Raw genomic sequence first — 19,538 nt, 5'->3', positions numbered from 1 at the left:
CCTGGGGCCCTGAAATTCACACTTTCCCAAATCCCTCCCCCGCCTCCAACCACCACGCATCCACCAAGCCTTGGTACCATTTAAGGCCCAGTTTTATGAAGCCTTTCCCAATTTCCAAAGTGGCTGAGCTTGCTCTCACTGTTGCCCTCTTAAACCTCCAGGGATATGATGGGTCTGGGTTACCTCTGTACGTATCTTATCCCTGCTGTTAGACTATCAGGGTTAGAGCCCAATCTTACCCAGTTAATAAGAAAGGAGATGTTATTAACCATGTTAATATTGCATGTCACACCACCCGGCTCGGGACTTTTCTGTGTGTCATTCATTCAACAAACAGTTCATCCCTTCACCCATTTTAAAGACCCTGTCAGTTTCCCATCGGTTTTTCTTGTACGATGCTCTCAGTCACCCTGGTGTACTTTATGAACAGAGAGTGTGGGTCAGAAAGCTTTGGGAATTAGTGCAAATCACCCCCATTCCAGGCTCTAAGTTCTAGAGTCTGGGGGTCTTTCATGAAAGCAAAAGAAAAATCATTGTTCTAATGGAGATTGCATAATGCCCAAGTGCTATTTCCAGACCACATTTATGAAACCAAACAATCCTGCAGGAAAAGAGCCAATGCCCAGCTTAAATGTCATGGAGTTTCTTAGCTCTGAGTATGTGGTCTTTAGTCTCAGTACCGCCCCCCCACCCCCACCCCATGCCTCGCTGCCTTGTCCTCAGGAGAGCTCTGTCCCCGAAGCCGCACTGCTGATTCCGTTTGCACATGGTAGGCACTTAAAGGACAGTAATCCTGTTTTTATACACTTTATTTTCTTTATGCCAATCACCTTTTATTATATCTATCTGAAACATCAAGAGGGAGAAGGCAGCCAGTGTTTGCTTTCCTCAAACTTTCTGCCACATCTGTTGCTAACAGAGGCAGTGAGCAGGTCCCTGTGGGAGCTGCTTCTGAAATGGCTGGGAGCCACATGGCGGCACTCCCCTGCCTGCAGCTGTTTGTCTCTGTTGCCCATAAAGTCGATCCCTGGGATCGGGTAGAATTCTGGTTTTCAAGGCTTTTATAACTAGATGCTCTTAGACAGTCCTGCCTTCCTAACCCTTGGATTATAATCTGAAATGGAGACCCAGATCTTGTAGGATTAAGGATTATCCCCCCGTAGTACCTAGTGTGAATAAAGCCTCGTTTGATCATAGGGACCAGATGAGTAAACTGAGGCCAGTGAATTTGAGTCCGTTCACTGTGCCATATTTGAGAATGGCAGAGTAGAGACCCAAAGCAAAGAACACTGTCTTTGAGTTCACACTTCTTCCTGTCATGCAAATGTTCTAAAAGTGGAATATGACTCAGAATCACCTGGGAAGGACTTCTTAAAACATATCGCTGCCTCTACCCCAGGGTCTGGACAGGATCCCAAGAATCTGTATTTCTGGGGCGCCTGGGTGGCTCAGTGGGTTAAAGCCACTGCCTTCGGCTCAAGTCATGATCCCAGGTTCCTGGGATCGAGCCCCGCATCAGGCTCTCTACTTGGTGGGGAGCCTGCTTCCCTTCCTCTCTCTCTCTGCCTGCCTCTGCCTACTTATGATCTCTGTCTGTCAAATAAATAAATAAAATCTTTAAAAAAAAAAAAAAGAATCTGTATTTCTAACAAATACATCAGGTGATGTGATCCTGCTGTTCTGCGGACCAGGCTTTGAGAATCACAGTATGATACGATGTTGGGAGACAACATCAGACTTCTCATAACCTAAGTTTTGAGATTACAACCTGAGAAAAACACTGTCATGCCAGTTTATGTGTGTGCCTTGGTTTAAGGAAACACAGCAACTTCAGACTGGAAAAGCAAATTCAAAACTAAAGATTTGCATTATCAAAGAAATCACATCTACACGCCATGAAAATTGCAACAAGCAAGACAAAGTCTGTGCCTGCGTGGAAGGTGCGGTCAACCGGGGCAGATGACATGTGCTTCTTTAATGTAATACCAGGTGCGCGGAAGAGAATGAAGGGGCCAGAGGCCACGCTGAATCAACTTGGAAAAGGAGGGCCTCTTTGAGCAGACCCCTTCCCCGGAGCGGATTGCTGAGTGGAATGAGAGGTTGAGCCATGCACTTTCCTGGGACTGGTGTTCGGGGGGGGGGGGGGGGGGCAGCAAGGTGCAAAGGCCCTGAGTTGGGAGAGCGTTTGATGTGCCCAGTAAACAGGGGGAGAGCTACAAGGTGAGGTCAGAGTGGAAGCCAGGACCCCTCAGGGAAAGCCTGGAGGGTCAGGGGAAGGACTTGGGATGACATCCTAATTCTGAATAACTTAGCTTCCTTAATTTAATATGACTTAATATCCTTTCTTCCCCCTCCAGAAATAGGCCTTACCAAAAGAATGCAATGAAAGGATAGGTGATTTTTAGGTGTTTGGGAGATGCTGAAGCTCTCTCGGATGATGGAAAGCTGGTTATTATTGCCATGAAATGTTTCTGAACCTCACTGACCATAGCAACTCCTCTCTGGAAAATGAAGGGTTTTTTCCTTGTTTGTTTGTTTTTTGTTTTGTTTTGTTTCTTTTTTAATTATGTTCAGTTAGCCATTGTATAGTGCATCATTAGTTTTTGATGTGTTCAGTGATTCATTAGCTGCATATAACACCCAGTGCTCATCACATCATGTGCCCTCCTCAATACCTATCACCCTATTACCCCCCCGCCCCCACAAAACCAGTTTGTTTCCGAGCGCCCATAATCTCTCATGGTTCGTCTCCTTCTTTGATTTCTCCCCCTTCAGATTTTTCTCCCTTCCCCTATGGGCCTCCGTGCTATTCCTTACATTCCATGTATCAGTGAAGCCATCTGATAATTGTCTTTCTCTGTTTAACTTATTTTACTTAGCATAATCCCCTCCAATTCCATCCATATCAGTGCACATGGTGGATATTCACTCTTTCTGATGGCTGGGTAATATTCCATTGTATATATGAACCACATGGAAATAAAGGGTTTTAAAAGGAAAGAAGGAGCTGTGGATTTATTCTAGAGAAACTGCTCTTTGAGCCAAGGCTGAGAATTCAAGTCCTGCTCTTTTACATATTTTTACTAACCTCTCTGAGCCTCAGTGTCATCATCTGGGAAATGAGGATGTTGGATCAGCCGATCCTTCTGGAACCTCCTAACACTCTGGGACTCTGGGTGTGGCTCGTGCCGGTACAGTTTGCTGTGTGGTGATTTCTTTGTGTGGGCATGAGGGTTCGCTTGACTTGAGGAGTGAGAGTTGGTTGCAGAGGCAGTGGGAGGGATGGGAGGGCTGAATGAGGTGGCCAGCCTGTTGCATTCTTAACCCGACTGCCGGCCCCTTTGGGATCGGGAGCTGGGGTTGCAGCGAAGGGCAGCAGTTGCGTTTGAGAGAAGTTCTCTATGAATGAGTACACTGAAAAAAACTGGAGTCGTTCTAAAAGGAGGCTTGTGAGTTTGTATTTCCTCCAAATATATGTTTCAGCTGGCAGTCAGAAACCAGAAGAATTGTTTATTAATCTGGAAGATAGAAGGAACTTTCCAGGTCATCACTCATGGGCTTCTGAAGAGCAACAGCTCAAATCCTCTTTGGGTTAAGAACCTGAAGAAATATTCCAGCCTTGTTCCGAGGCATTTATTTATTTCGGGAAGGTTTGCACAACTCGCTGAGTGCTTTTGTAGGAAATGGAAGCTCTGTGGTGGGCTGTGTTTGCTTCAGCGCTGAGACCACATTCCCAGCCGTCCGGGAGCTCCCTCAATCCGAATCTGCCCCAGTGAGGAGTCTGTATTTGCTTTTTTGGTCAAATACTTCCCCCCCCCCACACCATTTTTTTCCCCAAGGATCAACATTGTTTTTCATTATTTTAAATTATTTATTTATTTATTTATTTATTAAAAGATTTTATTTATTTATTTGACAGACAGAGATCACAAGTGGGCAGAGAGGCAGCAGAGAGATAGAGGGTTCCCCGTTGAGCAGAGAGCCCAATGCGGGGCTCGATCCCAGGACTCTAAGATCGGGACCTGAGCCGAAGGCAGAGGCTTAACCCACTGAGCCACCCAGACGCCCCTAAACGTTGTTTTTTTTAAAGAGCACAGCTGGTAAATTGCAGTGTTTTCCAGTTTGCCCGTGATTTAACATGGTGCGATTACCCAGCACGGTGATAACGGGCCGTCCGTAGGGGCAGAATGCCTTGGTTAGTTCCCCTGTTTCGTAGTGCTGGGACTTGGGGCAAGTTGCCAAACTCCTCTGTGCTTCTGTTTCCAAGTCCTTCTTGGGGGAAATGGGGATAATAGTTATCCTTCCCTTAGGCTGGCTGGGGGATGTAATGAGTTAAAACAGAACTCACTGTGGAGGCCAGGGGTGCCCCGGGGTGGGGGGCGGGCAGAGAGAGAGAGAGAGATTGGGAGTCACAAAAGTCATAAGCACAGAAAGCTTGGGAACTTTCCAAGTGACAAATGCAGAAAAATTCCTGATATCAGTAAGCAGCAAAGGGATCAAAGTAGTATTATGTAAATGTTCAGGCTGCTCTATTGTGCTCCTTTCAGTTACTTCTTTGTGCAATGGCCCAGCGGAGTTGTAGAAGCAACGCTGAACATTCCCTATTATAATGAAACTTAAAAGAGTGTAGATTCCTTTTTTTTTTTTTTTTTTGTGGAACATGCCCACGAGATTGGTTTTAAGCCTAAGGGGATCGTGCCTTCCCAAGATCTTCGAAACAACGGGCAATGTGGCAAAAATGGTGGTGTGAGGTTCTTAACTTGTCCTCCACTTAGAGTGGGCGTTCTCCAACTTGAATGTGCACATGGATCAGCTGGCAAGTTGTAAAACACGGCTTTGGATTCAGGAGATGTGGCGTGGGGACAGAGAGCCTGCATTTGTAATGAGCTCCTGGTCTGTGAACTTGATTCTGAGTAGCCCAGACTTAGGCTCTTGGAGAGCCTACCCTGCTGTGTCCCTGGGCAGTGCGGAGTGTCCATGTCACCGGGCTGAGAGGGGTGGGGGTCAGAGGAGCAGGTAGAAAACTTTTATACCCTTCCTTTTCCACTGAATTCTTTTTTTTTTAAATATTTTATTTATTTATTTGACAGACAGAGATCGCAATTAGGCAGAGAGGCAGGCAGAGATAGGAGGAAGCAGGCTCCCCACTGAGCAGAGAGCCCGACGCGAGGCTTGGTCCCGGGACCCTGGGATCATGACCCGAGCCGAAGGCAGAGGCCCCAACTCACTGAGCCACCCAGGTGCCCCTCCACTGAATTCTTGACCCGTCTGAAGAGAGAAACAAGCCAACAAAATCTCTCTCCTAAGATTCTTTGTTATATAGAGTCTTGAATGAAGTTTCTTGTCGTCAAAAAGAAAGACCACACCTATTTTTAATGAGGAGTAAAAGCCCACGTGGAGACAACGCCAGAGGACATTCTGAATTTGTTCTGCATTTACTCTTTTTTATATTCCTCTAAGGGGATATTTCAGCTGATAATTAACTGAAGTAACTACTTCAAAGGGTTCATTAAGAAAGACTTAAACGTTGCTTCTCTGGAAAATTTAGGTTGTAATTAAATTCCCATCTCTTAAATTAAAATTTGCCAGGCAATAGCAAGTCTTGGCTGGAATGTGGAAAGATTGGAGCCCTCCTGTATTGTTGCTGGCATTGTGAAATGGTGTTTCTGCTTTACAGACTAGTCAGGGGCTTCTCAGTTCAGTGTGGGTGCCACTGGGCCACCAGTTCCACTCCGAAGTATATACCCATAGAATTAAAAACTGGTGTCCACACAAACGCTTGCACAGGAAAGCTCTAGTGCTACGATTCATCGTAACCGACAAGAAGAAACAACCCAAATGTCCATAACCATCAAATTGATAAAGAAAATATGACCTGTCCATACAGTGGAATATTTTTAAGAAAGGGATGAAGTAGAGATACATACTACAACATGGATGAGCCTTGAAAACATGCCAAACGTAAAACAAGCCAGACATAAAAGGGCACCTATTGTATATGATTGTGTCTTGGTGAAATGTCCAGAACAGGCAGATCCATAGAGCCAGAAAGTAGCTTAGTGATTGCCAGGCTTGGGGGGACATGGGAACAGGAAGTGACTCCTAATGGGCATATGGATTTGTTTAGGGCAGTGAGAATGTTCTGGAATTAGATAGTGATGATGATTGCACAACTCTGGGAATATACCGCAAACAACTGAAATGCACATTCTAAAATGGTGAATTTTATGGTATATGAATTATAGCTCAATAAAAAGATTAAAAGCAACTCATGTTGTTTTCTCAGTCTTTAATTTTTTTAATAGAATTATATTTTAGCATTAAACATTTTTTTTTAATGGTTTATCAGAGTTTCACAACCTGGGCCCAATCGACATTTTGACATATTGACATTATTGGCATTTTGGACTAGATAATTGTCATCGGGAGCTTTCCTGTGCACCGTAGGAGGTTTCACAGCATCTCTGGCCTTTACACATCAGATGCCAGCAGAATATGCCCACCACCTACCACCCACCTCAGGAATGATCAAAAATATCTCCAGACGTTACCTGATGTCCCTTCGGTAGGGCAGGGTCACCCCCAGTAAGAACACTGGTTTCTCTTTAGAGATCCATGACGGCTTTGTTTATTTGCCATGTGTTTCTCGTGCTCAGCACACTGTCTGGCACATAAATACCCTGGTATCGTCGTATAAATATATGAGCGAGTTGATTTATTTAGCTAGAGCAGTACTTAGAAAAATATACAACTCTGGAAATAGGAAAACTATCCAATACTTGGGTTAGCTCCAAGACCCGAGAATTAACTCTGTCGAGACTGTTTTGGCGTGAGAAGGTGGTGTTTATCACCTATACTACTTTGCCTCCCCTGACCTCTCCCAGATCTGCAAACTCTCTTTGGAGGTGTTTTCCATTACCAGCCATCCAGGACCCAGGACATTAGAGGCTGCCAACCACGCTCTTCATTAACTGTGTGCTGACTGGGGGCACCATCTGTTCCCTAAGCCTTCAGTAACCCCTAGATGCCCACCTGCAATCCAGACAGGGCGGCCCCCAACCCACCAGTCACCTGGATGGCCGCCACCCAGGACGCCTCCTTTTATCAGTCACCGGTTAAGAAAAGAAACCTACTCATTGTCATTTACAAATCCGGGTTCTGCCAGTGACTAATCATGTTTTTCCACCCAACTGAACCCAACTTCCCCCTTGAGTATCTTATTAAAAATTGGCCCTGCTTTTTGTTCCCATTCAGAGGCTAAATGCTAATGACTCGCTGCTGCCAAATCCTGTTTTGTGGATTATCACTTCCGTGAAAGATGCCAGAATGTTAGCAGCTCAAGTGTGAGCTTCAGACAAAGCTGGTCTTTGGATGGCTTTTTTGGTTGCCTACAACTTTGGTCCTGAGTTTCCATTCAGTGGAGAGGCACATCAGTTTTATTCTTTCCCTTTATTTCTTCATTTCCTAAGCAGTGGTGGTTCTGATTTAACTTCTAGCCCATCTTTTCTAGAACATTGAAACAAATCCTTTTATGAAGCAACACATCCTGGACTCTTAGCCTTGCTTTTTGCTGAAGAGGCCCTAACAAGTGGTGGTTTGGGGAGGGGGATGTGGGCATTTACCATGTGCTTCACATTTTGCTAAGTGCTCTTCCATGTAAGTCATTGATCCCTCACAGCCCATTTTACAGATGTGGAAACTGAGATACGGAGACCTCTTGCCCAAGATCACACGCTAATAAACGGCAAAGCACAGACTGAAACCCACTCAGTCTGAGCCCTTAAATATTACATGTCTTGCCTCCCCAGTATCACATTTTTTGGTTATACTTTCTCATCTAACTGTGGATATCTGTTGTTCCTCTAAGCTCTAGGAAAGCTGTAATGTTAGAAGGTTTGTTTAATTTCCAAATCATGGCTATTAGGAGCTTCTGAAGTTAAAACCTTAAAATGACTGGTTATCCAAACTAAATATACAACAACAATGTTATTTTCCCATCTTGCCCCTTTGTATAGTGGCATTTACTCCACTCCTGATTAAGATCTTCTTGCTAAGGACAGGGATGGGGGATGAGAGAAAGAAGACAGGGCTCTATCTTCCAGCTGCTTTCTTTCTAAGGAGGATTAGGCACAATGGCACAGCTCTTTTTGCTGGTAGTTGGTTGCTGTTCAGGGGTAAGGCAACTAGTTCTTAGTGCTCCCGTGTATAAGAGATGGATTGTTGGGAGGTCGCCGACAAAATCATGTCATTGTCTCATCTGTGCCTTAGTTCTCTTGCACTTGTACAGCTTACATAAAAACAGGACAAAAGCTAAGGGCATCTGGCTAGCTTCGTGGGTAGAGCATGTGACTGTTGATCTTGGTGAAGGTTGTGAGTTTGAGCCCTGTGTTGGGCACAGAGATTGCTACTAAAACTAAAAAATAAAAAAAAAACCAAACCAAAAAAAACCCAAAAAACTAAGTCAGTACACTGGTCCTTTTGGTCATTTTCGCTTTCTTTTATGTGGTAGTTGGTTTAGCAAACTCACATTATAGACCCCATGCCCCAAGTCAGGTAGTAAAATGATTTTCTGACAAATTCTATGGCAGTGACACATCAGATAAGAGGAAGGTTATTTTAAGGAGTTAATTAGAGTGGGCAGCAGATACCAAAATAACTACATGTCTTGATGGTTGTATTTCCTCTTTCTAAACGTAGCTCACAGACTATTTTATAGGGCCGTAGAGTAGTAGATACAGTTAGTATATATTGTGTAGAGTACCATCCAGTATATAAACAGAGAGTACAGAATATAGCATATGGTATTGAAGATTTTACTAAACCTTTTTTTACTTCCAACCCACTACTGAAGAACCATGTTATTCCACAGTGTATGCGCATAGAACTTAACGCAGGCGTTCTCAGTTTGAGAACCTAGTTGTAGCCCGTACAACTATATGTGTTCATATGTATTGTGGATAGTCTTTCAAGACCAAATCCGGTTTAAAATCTCAATTTTAGCATTTCTTTATTGCATGGTGGGGTATTCTGGACTGCATGTGGTGTTCATTTAAGTCCATTGTTTTCCTGATCCTTCCAGAGCTGTACTCTTGAATCTTTTAAACTGATTTCTACTTTGGCCTGACACTATATCCGAAAACTCTTTTGAAGTCCCATATCATATTCTGTATAATTAATGCAGTTTGGCACATTCTCCCATCAAAGCTTTTTAGCCAAAATGCCCGACTCTCTTAAGTAGTGAATTACATGTGGGGTAAAACCTTTTTTAAAAAGCCTTAGTTTGCCTTTGTAAATATTTAATCAATGTCCAGAGGAACCTAACAGTTCACCCTGTGGATGGTCACACACAGAATACCCTGGTGTCAGTGGTGTCCTCTAAGGTCCCAATAAGAAGGAGCACCCTCAGGTAGGATCATTGATGACCCTTTAAGAAAGGAAGTATTTACAAATTTGTGGTCAGGATTAAATCAGCAAGGTTGGGAAAGGAGCCTTGAGCCAGCAACAGTGGGGTTTTGTTCTAGCATTCTCTCCCCTCCTTTGTGCCCCTCTCCCCCCACCTGAAGGGACACAGAGAGAGAGAGAGAGAGAGAGAGAGTAGTTCCCAAAACCAAGAGAGCTACAGCTGTAGCTTCAGGGCAACTGGCCCCCAGAGCTGTGAATTTCATAGCCTTGAAAGCCAGTGTGTGTGGTTTGGCAGGGAAGGAGTAGAGAGGATAATGCCCTGAACTCTCTTTTCTCATCCTCCTATCTCTCATAAGTGCCTCCCATTAGTGGAACCCAACCAGAAGCCAGAGGATAAGGCAGCCCATTGAATGCAGTCCATAAAAGGAGTGCTTCCGGGGCCACTGACCCAGGGGGTGAAGGTGGAGGGCAAGTCTGGAGGAGCAAACAGATGATGCACAGCATTAGTAAATGTTCCCTAACAGCAAACTTACATGTTGTGTTTCTTGGCTTTGTGCGCCTTTCCTGGAAATATGTACTCAGAATGATGATCCATAGTGGAATTCTTTGTCTGGAAAAATGAATTAGAAACTTCTGGCTAAAGTGATCAACTCTTCCCTTTTCTGCTTTTCCTGCCCATCCCCTTTCTCTGAGAAACACCTTGAAATCATGATATATTTAATTGAATCACAACACTTAAGAATGATTTTACTAGCTAAAAACATCATGCAGTATAAAGTTACAAACATTAATACCTGTCCTTATATAATCTATTTCTAATTATTAGTACTTTGTTCATTTTATCTATAGAGGGGTGGGTGCTGAAATTTTAGGTCAAACATATGGGGATAAAGTTGTGAAAGAATCTCATTATTCTGTTTTCTCAGTAGGACACAATATTCTGCAGGAGAATAGATGGAGGGTTCCCGGAATAGAGGGAAAAAAGTCACTCCCTGATCCAAACTGTAATGAGAGAGGATACAATGAAGCCATGCACACACACACACACAATTTATTAAATCATATGCAGTGAAACCTTAACTAACTGGATCCCTCAATAAAATGTGTTACAGCCATCAAAGATGGGTATAAGGGCTTTTATTTTAAAAAGAAATGTCTAAGAAAGGTTCTGCCTAGGATTGAATTTTGAGCCCAACTTCCTATCACCTCAGTTCTCTTGCCTTGTTCAATTCTTGTTAGAATTCTTGACCTTCTAAATAAAGATCCTGAACCCTACATCTGTGGAAGAGTGTTGCACCTTCATCAGACCCCCTCTCTCAATATATAGCAAAAACTTACAGTCATGCTTCCTCATCACGTGTCTATAATTTCAACTCCCTGGGAATATTGTATGCAACCCAGTGACACTCCAGGAAGCCTCAGAGTAGGAAAAACACAAATAACACATGCGCTGGGGGGTTAGTAACTAGAAGGGATGCGTGGAGAGCTTTCGGGAGTGCTGGCAGGAGATACAAGGAGGACTTTTGGGTGTCTGGCCATGTCTGTGTCCTTATGAGAATAAAATGGGTATATTCCATTTGTGAAAATTGAGCAGGCTCTGTAATTGTGATATGTGACTTTTCTTTACATATATTGTACTTTAATCAGACGTTACATATCTGTACACATGTATGTATATATTGTATGTGTGCATGCTAATTACTTATCCTGGTACTTTTATCTTTAGCATAGGATAGGGCTGTCTTGCCCAGGTAGTTGATTTAGTTCTCCCCCGGTCATAGAAGATGGCAGCATGAACATCTTAGAAGCAAGCACAGAGACATGAAGAAAAGAAAAGAAATATTAATAAATATTAGGGATTAATAATCTGGGGCATTCAGATTAAGAGCCTTAAGAGGGTGAGATCAATAATTGAGGTTGTTAATGGTGACTTTATGCCCTCAAGGGCAATTAAATTATGTAACACACACTGTTACTTATGCTGAAAAAATTTTAGAAACCTTCCAGCCAGATCAGTTAAAAGAAACTTTGCCTGAAGGTGAACTTGACTTACTGTAAATTAGGTTAGCCCAACAATGCTGAAAGCAGGGGTTTCACTGTACTAGCCTTCTAGGGAGGTTCTTTTGGTTGAGTTGTATTTAACCAGGAGTTCCATTTAAACAAGTTACTACGGTCCCACATCCCTCCATATGATCAAAGTTTGACCGGACTGTGGAATCACCCACGAAGTCGATTTGGCTGGAAGGAAACATGACACATAAATTGCTACACAAATGCAGAAATGGTTGGTGTGATTAGAACCAACGAAGCTAAGGTTGTTAGAGCTGGAAGAAGCAGCAGATATCACCTGACGCAATCCCTGCACTTGATAATGAAGGAAATTTGAGTCAGAGAGTCAAGTTGACTTCCCCAAGATACATAGCTAAGGTATGGCTGATGTGCACCCAGACTTGATGTGTCCTCTTTGCTGATCTGCCCACTTTCACTCAACCTCATGCTTCAGAGCAGAGGCGTGGGATCAAGAGGACTGGGGTGTGCATTGGTGTAGGTCATGGATTTGCAGTTTGGGTGGGACTCTGGGCCCCAGTTAGAAGTCCTGTCCCAAATACAACCTAGTTGTTAACTCACAGATAAAATGCTGCATGGCAAGTATCCTGAGAAAGTAACTCCCACGAATAGAACTGGGTCAGGGGAAGAAATGGAAGGCTCATTAACCTCCCTCTATAGGAAAGAGACCTTCCCAAGGTTTTGGCCTTCTCAGCCTCTGGGCCCGAATGCCCAGTGGAATTGTGCTTTACTTCTGCCTGTAGAAGTGCTCTTCACCCTTGGGATCCTCAGGGATGACTGGTGGATTGGTGTGGCATTAGCATACTATCCCTTCACTAAATGGTGAATCTATACATGCTGAGCCTGGTTTGAACCCCCAAGTATCAGTGAATACTGGAGCCCAATTATGGGCTTTCCTTTATGCTGTTTGCACCTGACCGAGTACAGACACCTGCCATCTGATGGAGACGTGACAGGACTCACCTCCAAAGGCTATTATGAGAAGGAAAAGAGATGATGTATAAAAATGAGAAGGTGGTTGGTACATACTAGCCACTAACAAAAGTTGTGTACAACTGCCATCATTCAGCTACAGCACGACGGTGGATTTGACACTGATGTTGTCCAAGAACCATGACCATTGTTCGGCTTAGGTTTCTCTTTGTAGAGTACGTTACTTAGAAATAATGGCTTTGGTGAAAGCACTAGACAACAGAAAAAAGTTGATAAATTACTTATTGTTTAGGAATTGACTCTAATTTGGACTCTCATGTTTCTTAAAGAGATGAATGATGTAGTAGAATCTCATCTCTTTCAAGCTGGTCTGTAGGTTGGAAAACCCAAGATCTAGCTCCTGCTCCCTTACTGAATAAAAAGGGTCACTGAGCAAATTATCAGACCCCTTGGAGCCTCAGCTTCCTCATCTTTAAAGCAAGGTTGCTAATAATACCTCCTCACCGGGTGGTTGTGGAGCTCAGGTGAGAGAAAGTGTACATGAAGAGACAAAAAGTATTATTGGGGTTGGACTCCCAAGAGTGGAGATCTTAAGGTGATTGTGTTTACCTCTCTTCCAGCTTTCATCTTGCCGCGACGAAAGGGCATGTGGAATGCCTCAGGGTCATGGTGACACATGGCGTGGACGTGACTGCCCAAGACGCTGCCGGTATGTGGTCTTTATCTCTTAAACCAACAGGCCAGCACAATAGTAGGTATCACAAAGGTGAGACACATACATGGTGGAGAATTTCCAGTCTGCAGATGCGCCAAAAGAAGAACCTAGAATCACCGCTAATGACTAAGCTCTGACGTGGTTTCATCATTTGAGCCTTTACAAGTGTTTCCATCTTGTATGTGGTCAGCCAACTAGAAACTATATGCTTCTTATTCTGTGTTTTAAAATATCATTTTCTATGATTATATGCAATATTTTGTAATTTTTATTCTTTATGAATCATCGTATGAGGTGATGAAATGTGGTGTGTTGTTTCGGAGCTTATTTGGTCAGCCAGCTGAGGTGAGCTCTTGTGGGTAGAAGCCATGGTCTTCTTCTGGACCAGCTGCCCATGGCTCCTCACCCCTTATCATGCTTCAGTGCCTCTGAGTCACCCGGGAGGGCGGGAGTAAACCCCCACACATATATACCCACGCTCTCTCTCTCCTGAGATTAGATTCCATTGTCAAGGTTGCTAGCCAACTGGGATTTTTTATAAAGCTCCACAGGTGATTCTAATGTGAAGCCAGTGTTGCTCTATGACGAATGAGGCAAATGGAGAGAGAAGGAAGTGTAGTCATGTCTTTTATGAACATTGTTCTACAGGAAGGAGCCCCTGGTGTCTTCAGCCTGGGGTTCTGCCCCTGCTGGCTCGATCAAAGCGCCTACTGATGGCTTTTCATTTCTCTATTGTACTTCAAAACCTCTGCCTTCTGATAGGCCTTTGTTAGTTTTTACTGGAATATGAAATCAGTTTATTTCCATAGTCTTTATCTAGGCTTTGCATTCATTGGCAAAGGATCCCTTCCCCCCACCCCCAACAGACTGGCCACCTCAGAGTAGTCATTTGGAAGGGGGAGGTCAATTATGTGTTGTGAGAATGCTGGTAATACTCAAAATATGGTTGGAAGACTTTGTTTCAGAATATTTTCAAAAAGTCTGTGGCATTTTTTTTTTTTTTTTTTTTTTTTTTTTAAATATCAGTATTAGGGGATCTTTATCCTTTGAGAACAGATCTGTTTTTTTAGGACAGGCCAAAAGCCACTTAAAGTCAAGTCAAGAAACTGAGGTATCAAACTGGTAAAACCATTTTTGGTCAAAAATAGGGAGTGATTGAAGCAGCAGAATGCTTTTCCTGAGCAGTACCACAGAAAGCTCAAAAAAAACAAAAACAAAAACAAAAACCAAACCACCCAAAAAACTTTTGAGAGATGTCAATACCAATGAAAGAATGAATGGTTTCCTTAAGTAACTACCTGAAGGGAAATGCTAATTTATGTTGTACTGATTAAAGTCATCCTTAATTTTGTTTGTTTTTAAAGTTAATTGTTATTACCTTCAATTGTTATTACCTTGCCAGTCATGTACAGGCAAGGGCAGTGTGATCGCCTAAGTACCCTTGATGAGAAGTATGTCACTTTAAGTAGATGGAGTTTTCTGTCTAAGAAAGTCCTAATCTAAAGGAATTAGGTCGAGTGAATAAATCAGGGCTATAATACAGATTTGTTTCATTGCATTGGATATTAAAAAAATAAATTAGGGGGCACCTGGGTGGAACAGATGGTTAGGCATTGGACTCTTGGTTTTGCTCAGGTCATGATCTCAGGGTTGTGAGATCAAGTCCCATATTAGGCTCCAGGCTCGGTGCAGAGTCTACTTAAGACTTTCTCTCTCCCTCTCCCTCTGCCCCTCCACCCCATGTATGTGTTCTCTCTCTCTCTCAAATAAATGAATAAATCTTTTTTAAAAAGGAATAGGTTAATCAGGAATCTAGTTATCTCTATCATAACCAAATATCTCTTCCCCTGTTTTTTTGTAAGAGGGAAAATATGTTTCTCTAATGCTCAGTGTAAAAGATTAAAGAAATATAGAAAACTGTAGAGAAGTTACCAATGCTTCTACTCTTTTTTTTTTTTTTAAGATTTTATTTATTTATTTGAGAGAGAGAGTGCAAGTGGGAGGAGGGACAGAGGGAGAAGGAGAGAATCCGCAAGCAGATTCCCCACTGAACATGGAGCCCACTGTGGGGCTCAATCCCAGGACCCTGAGACCATGACCCAGGTTGAAACCAGAGTCAGACGCTCAGCAGCCTGAGTGACTCAGGCGCCCCTACCAATGCTTCTACTCTTAACAAGGAGAGAAAACTTTTACTATTTTTCTACATTTCCTTCCAGATTTTTCCTGGCACAGTTTTACATAGTTGAGATCATATTATATAATAAACTCTACAGGCTACCTCCCCACTCCTCCAAAATTCCACCAGTATCATTTCAGACACTTAAAGCTCTTAACATTTTTGTGCCATCATATAACACATTGGGGAGAGGCTGTATTTCCTACCAGAGCCCTAACTCAGTTTTTTAAGAGCCTGATGAAGTGTCGGGCTTTGAGACCTGGACACCCCAGTGTAGCGCCCACTACATCTCAGCCCTTGCTGACTGAGATGACACCCGCCTCCCGTAAGCAACACCAGAGGGGACACTGAAGACTCCTCCTGGCTGCTCTCTGTGCCGGTCAGTGGGCACTGCCACACTCCATCTTTTTTTAACCCTGATAGAAATTGGTGGACTCCATGGCACTGTGTGGGCCCAGAACATTGCCCAGCCATTCGATGAGGTAAAAATGTCTCAAACCTGCCAGACACTTCCCACCCCACTAACATTTTTAGCAATGAGGGTAGCACTTCGATCTTCGGGCTTATCATTTTACTTTTACCTGAATGAGACACTGACCTCTCATGATTTCTTGAAAGAGTGCAGAGAAATGTAGGAACAAAAGAAGGAAAAGGCTGCAAAGAAAATGCAGGGAGATGTTGGTTGTGTTATCTAGAGCAACAACACTCCTCAGACTTTGTCCTTCGCAACAAACAAGGTAAATGTGGCGGCTTTTACTGCCGGTGCCTGAGTCCTTCCGGTTGCTGTATCACCTACCCCCATCTTTCTCTCTCAGGAGAGAATAGCACAGGGTCACCTGGGTGGCTCAGTCATTAAGCGTCTGCCTTTGGCTCAGGTCATGATCCCGGGGTCCTGAGATCAAGCCCTACATGGTGCTCCCTGCTCAGCAGGGAGTCTGCTTCTCCCTCTCCGTCTTCCTCTCCCCCTGCTCTCTCTCTCTCAATCTTTCTCTGTCCAATAAATCAATAAAATCTCAAAAGAAAGAAAGAAAAGGAAAGGAAGGAAGAACAGAACAATTCATTAGTCACTGTGCCTCAGTTGGCCGTCATTCATCCAAAACACCTTTTATGGTGGTTGAGGGATGAACTAAATGGCTCAGCTCTTAGAAGTGTTATCTTTTTCAGTAAACCTACTTAAATACTGCCACATTATTAATGAGAAATGGCCAACTTCAATCCAAACACCCACTGAGAACTGGTGCAGGAATCTGTTAACTGTACATCACACTGCCCTGTAACAATTTTTGGGAAAAAACCTTTCAAAATATACTATGCTGACCCTTTTTATTAGTAATATCCACCAGGCTACAGGATGACTAAACTGGTATAATTTCCTATTTTTAAAACCAGTGACTAGATTTGAAAAGGGGTTTTAAGAAGCAAAGTGTTTTTAACATCTATTTTTTTTTTTTACAACTATCTTTCCACATGAAACTTTTAGAAGTCTGACCAGAGAATTTTTATGGATGCTTTACAAGTGATCTGACGCGTAAAGCACCTGTCAGAAGATAAGGCCTTGGGTATGGTTTCACTACAATAACAATCCTTTCATTTTAGATGAATGGCCTTTGAGGCTTTAGTGAGATGGTGTGGCTGTCCCAGTGCCCAGGACACCGTGAGGGCTCCCAGCGTTTGGCTTCTAGATGATCATGATTACTCCCACTTCACCCACAACACCTTTATTATCTTTTACACATGAGACTTTTGAAAAGGTTTCACATCTTTATGTTTTTTACAATCACCAAGCCAGCTGCTTTCATGGTACAAATCAGAAAAAGAAAACCCAGACTGGTAGAAGCTCGTGACCGTACATTTTTGGTTTTGGAGGTTCCCCCCATTCCTTACTTGCCTGTTGCCAACACCACCACAGGGGTGTGTCCTGATCATGTGGAGAAAGCCGGCACCCGAGCTCACGGCGCCATCTTTGAAGTGGACCTATGTTACTTGTCTAGCATCTTTTATTTTGTTTGTTCTGGTTCTTCACCGATGTAAGGATTGGCATTTCTGTCTGTTTCCTCAGAAAACACTTCTCCTTGATAAATAGTAAAACGGGCTCTTGGGATTTTTTTGAGGGTAGAGAGTGGGGAAGCCTGCATTTAGCACCCTGGAGGATGAGGCAGGATTGAACAGAAACATGAACCAGAGATTGAAGAAGACCAAAGATTCTTCTGTTTGTAATCAGTGCTTCCCTGAAGCATTAGCTTTCAGACACCCTGTATTAGTGAGTGCATACATTTGGCGCAATGGGACAGAATACCAAAGTAAGAGTGGTTAAACACATAGAATTTTCTGTCTCTCAGTTGAAAGTCCCGAATGGGTATGGCAGCTCAGCTCCACCCTGTGAAGGATTCAGACGTGGTTGCTCCACCATCCGGGGTGTGGCTCTGGTCCTTGTGGCCCAGGATGGCTTCCCCTGAGTCCGCGTCCCAGTAGCCGCAAGGGTAAGGACAAGCACAGCCCACGAATGACACACACTTAGATCTCATTGGACAGAGTGTGATCTGTGGCCACACTCGACTTTCTGGGAAGCCGGGGATTCTGGGCAGCATTGTGCCCAGTTAAAAATACCAAAGGTTTTGTTACACAAGGAGGTAGAGTCAGAGGTTAGAGGATAATGTTCATTTTGTATCTCATACCCATATCTGAAATTTTCTCTGATCCCTTTGCACACTTAACCTTCAAAATAACATGTCCTTTCTCACAGAAGAGAGACTTAGGAGAGTGAGAACTGAGGTATACAAACCTCAGAATGCATAGTCTTGAGAAGGCGGAATGCTTTACAACCCTGACTTTTCTCTGGGGGTTCCGAGGGCTTGTTGAGGTTTTATTTTGATTTCCAGGTGGACTTTCTTGGTGCCCCCCAATCCCCCTCAAATTTGACACCATGTAAAAACACACAGGGTAGTATCTATCCATCTTAGAACTCAGGCATTTAAGAGAATAGGTTGTTTAAACTGTAAGTGTAAATTATAGCCAAGGAAGTGTATTTCATATTTTCATTTGGAACACTGAAAAACAAACAAACAAAAAAGGATTCTATGATCTGTAGTACTTTACTTGCTATGGACTTGTGTATGGGCAGTCAGAAAGGTCAGCCATATACAACTATCAGCCTACCCTGACTGTGAAAATATTTCAGATGGTATACACCCATGCAAGGAAATCTTTTAATTCCATATGGAATGCTATACAAATCTATACTGGGGGGACTAAGGGATAATCCCATTAACTAATAATAAAGATAGTGGTTATAAATACATCTTTCATATTTGGATCCTCTCCTGGGGATATAACAGGTGAATGGACCTGCACTTCAGTGATGAAAATTTGGTGAAAAGATGAGGATTACTAAGACTAATGATTTTAAATATATTTCAAATTATAAATAAGAACCAGATTTATACTTTTGTTGTTTAAGTATAGTCAGCATTCTGAAACTCTGATTTCTAAGAAAATATTTTAAATCTCATCTAGTTGAGTATTATTGTCTTTGTTTTTCTAAAGGTTTTTATATTATCTAAAATATGATTTTTCAGACTTTGCCCTTGTTAGCTTATCTGTATCTTCTGACTTCATCAGTCTCAAAATTTTTCACATATACGTGAAGAATACATTAATAATTCCTCTGTTTAAAAAAAATCCTCTATAAGTTAATTCTTTTCTGTTTTCTCCAGCGATCTTAAAGAATTGAGTAAATGGTTATTTTCTGAGGTCACTGGGGGGAAGGCGTTCCATGGCGAGAATGGCTGTGCTATCCATTGTACTTTTATTTTTATTTTTTAAAGTCATCTCTCCACCCAGTGTGGGACTCAGCACTCATGACCCCAAGTTCAAGAGTCACGCGTTCTACTGATGGAACCAGCCAGGTGCTCCTGGGCCATCGTTTTTAGACTTCCGTTCATTAATAGGATTTTTATACTACCTGTAATAGCCTGCAACTCTTGACTCACAAATAACACTGGTCTTTCTACTTACAGGCAGAGTTCTGCCAGAATGTCCTGGATTAGGGTTGCCATGTTATTTATTTTTGGGAATTTGTTTCCTGGTATTCCAGACAGATCCACAGCTGAATGGGGGTCAGACTTAGACACTGTCTCATGGCACCAAGATTCTGTCGCTAACACAATGTATTCTCTCCAAAAAATTTTGCATTTGGAAAGAGGATTTGTTTTAACCATAGCAGTGAGGGACCTCTCACTTCAGTGT

General features: G+C 42.9%; 1 protein-coding gene across 7 annotated transcripts in view; it reads left to right on the top strand.

Moving 5' to 3' along the window:
* Positions 1–19,538, top strand: part of RAI14 (retinoic acid induced 14) — a 138,873-nt gene that overhangs the window by 92,584 nt on the left and 26,751 nt on the right. For all 7 annotated transcript variants that reach the window (XM_045998738.1, XM_045998739.1, XM_045998742.1 and 4 more), the window contains one exon: positions 13,023–13,111. In XM_045998738.1, the coding sequence (XP_045854694.1) occupies positions 13,023–13,111 (89 nt within the window). The remainder of the gene's footprint in view (positions 1–13,022; positions 13,112–19,538) is intronic.

Source organism: Meles meles, chromosome 3 (assembly GCF_922984935.1).
Source record: "Meles meles chromosome 3, mMelMel3.1 paternal haplotype, whole genome shotgun sequence".
NCBI classification, from domain to species: Eukaryota; Metazoa; Chordata; class Mammalia; order Carnivora; family Mustelidae; genus Meles; species Meles meles.
This window is presented reverse-complemented; position numbering and strand designations above follow the sequence as displayed.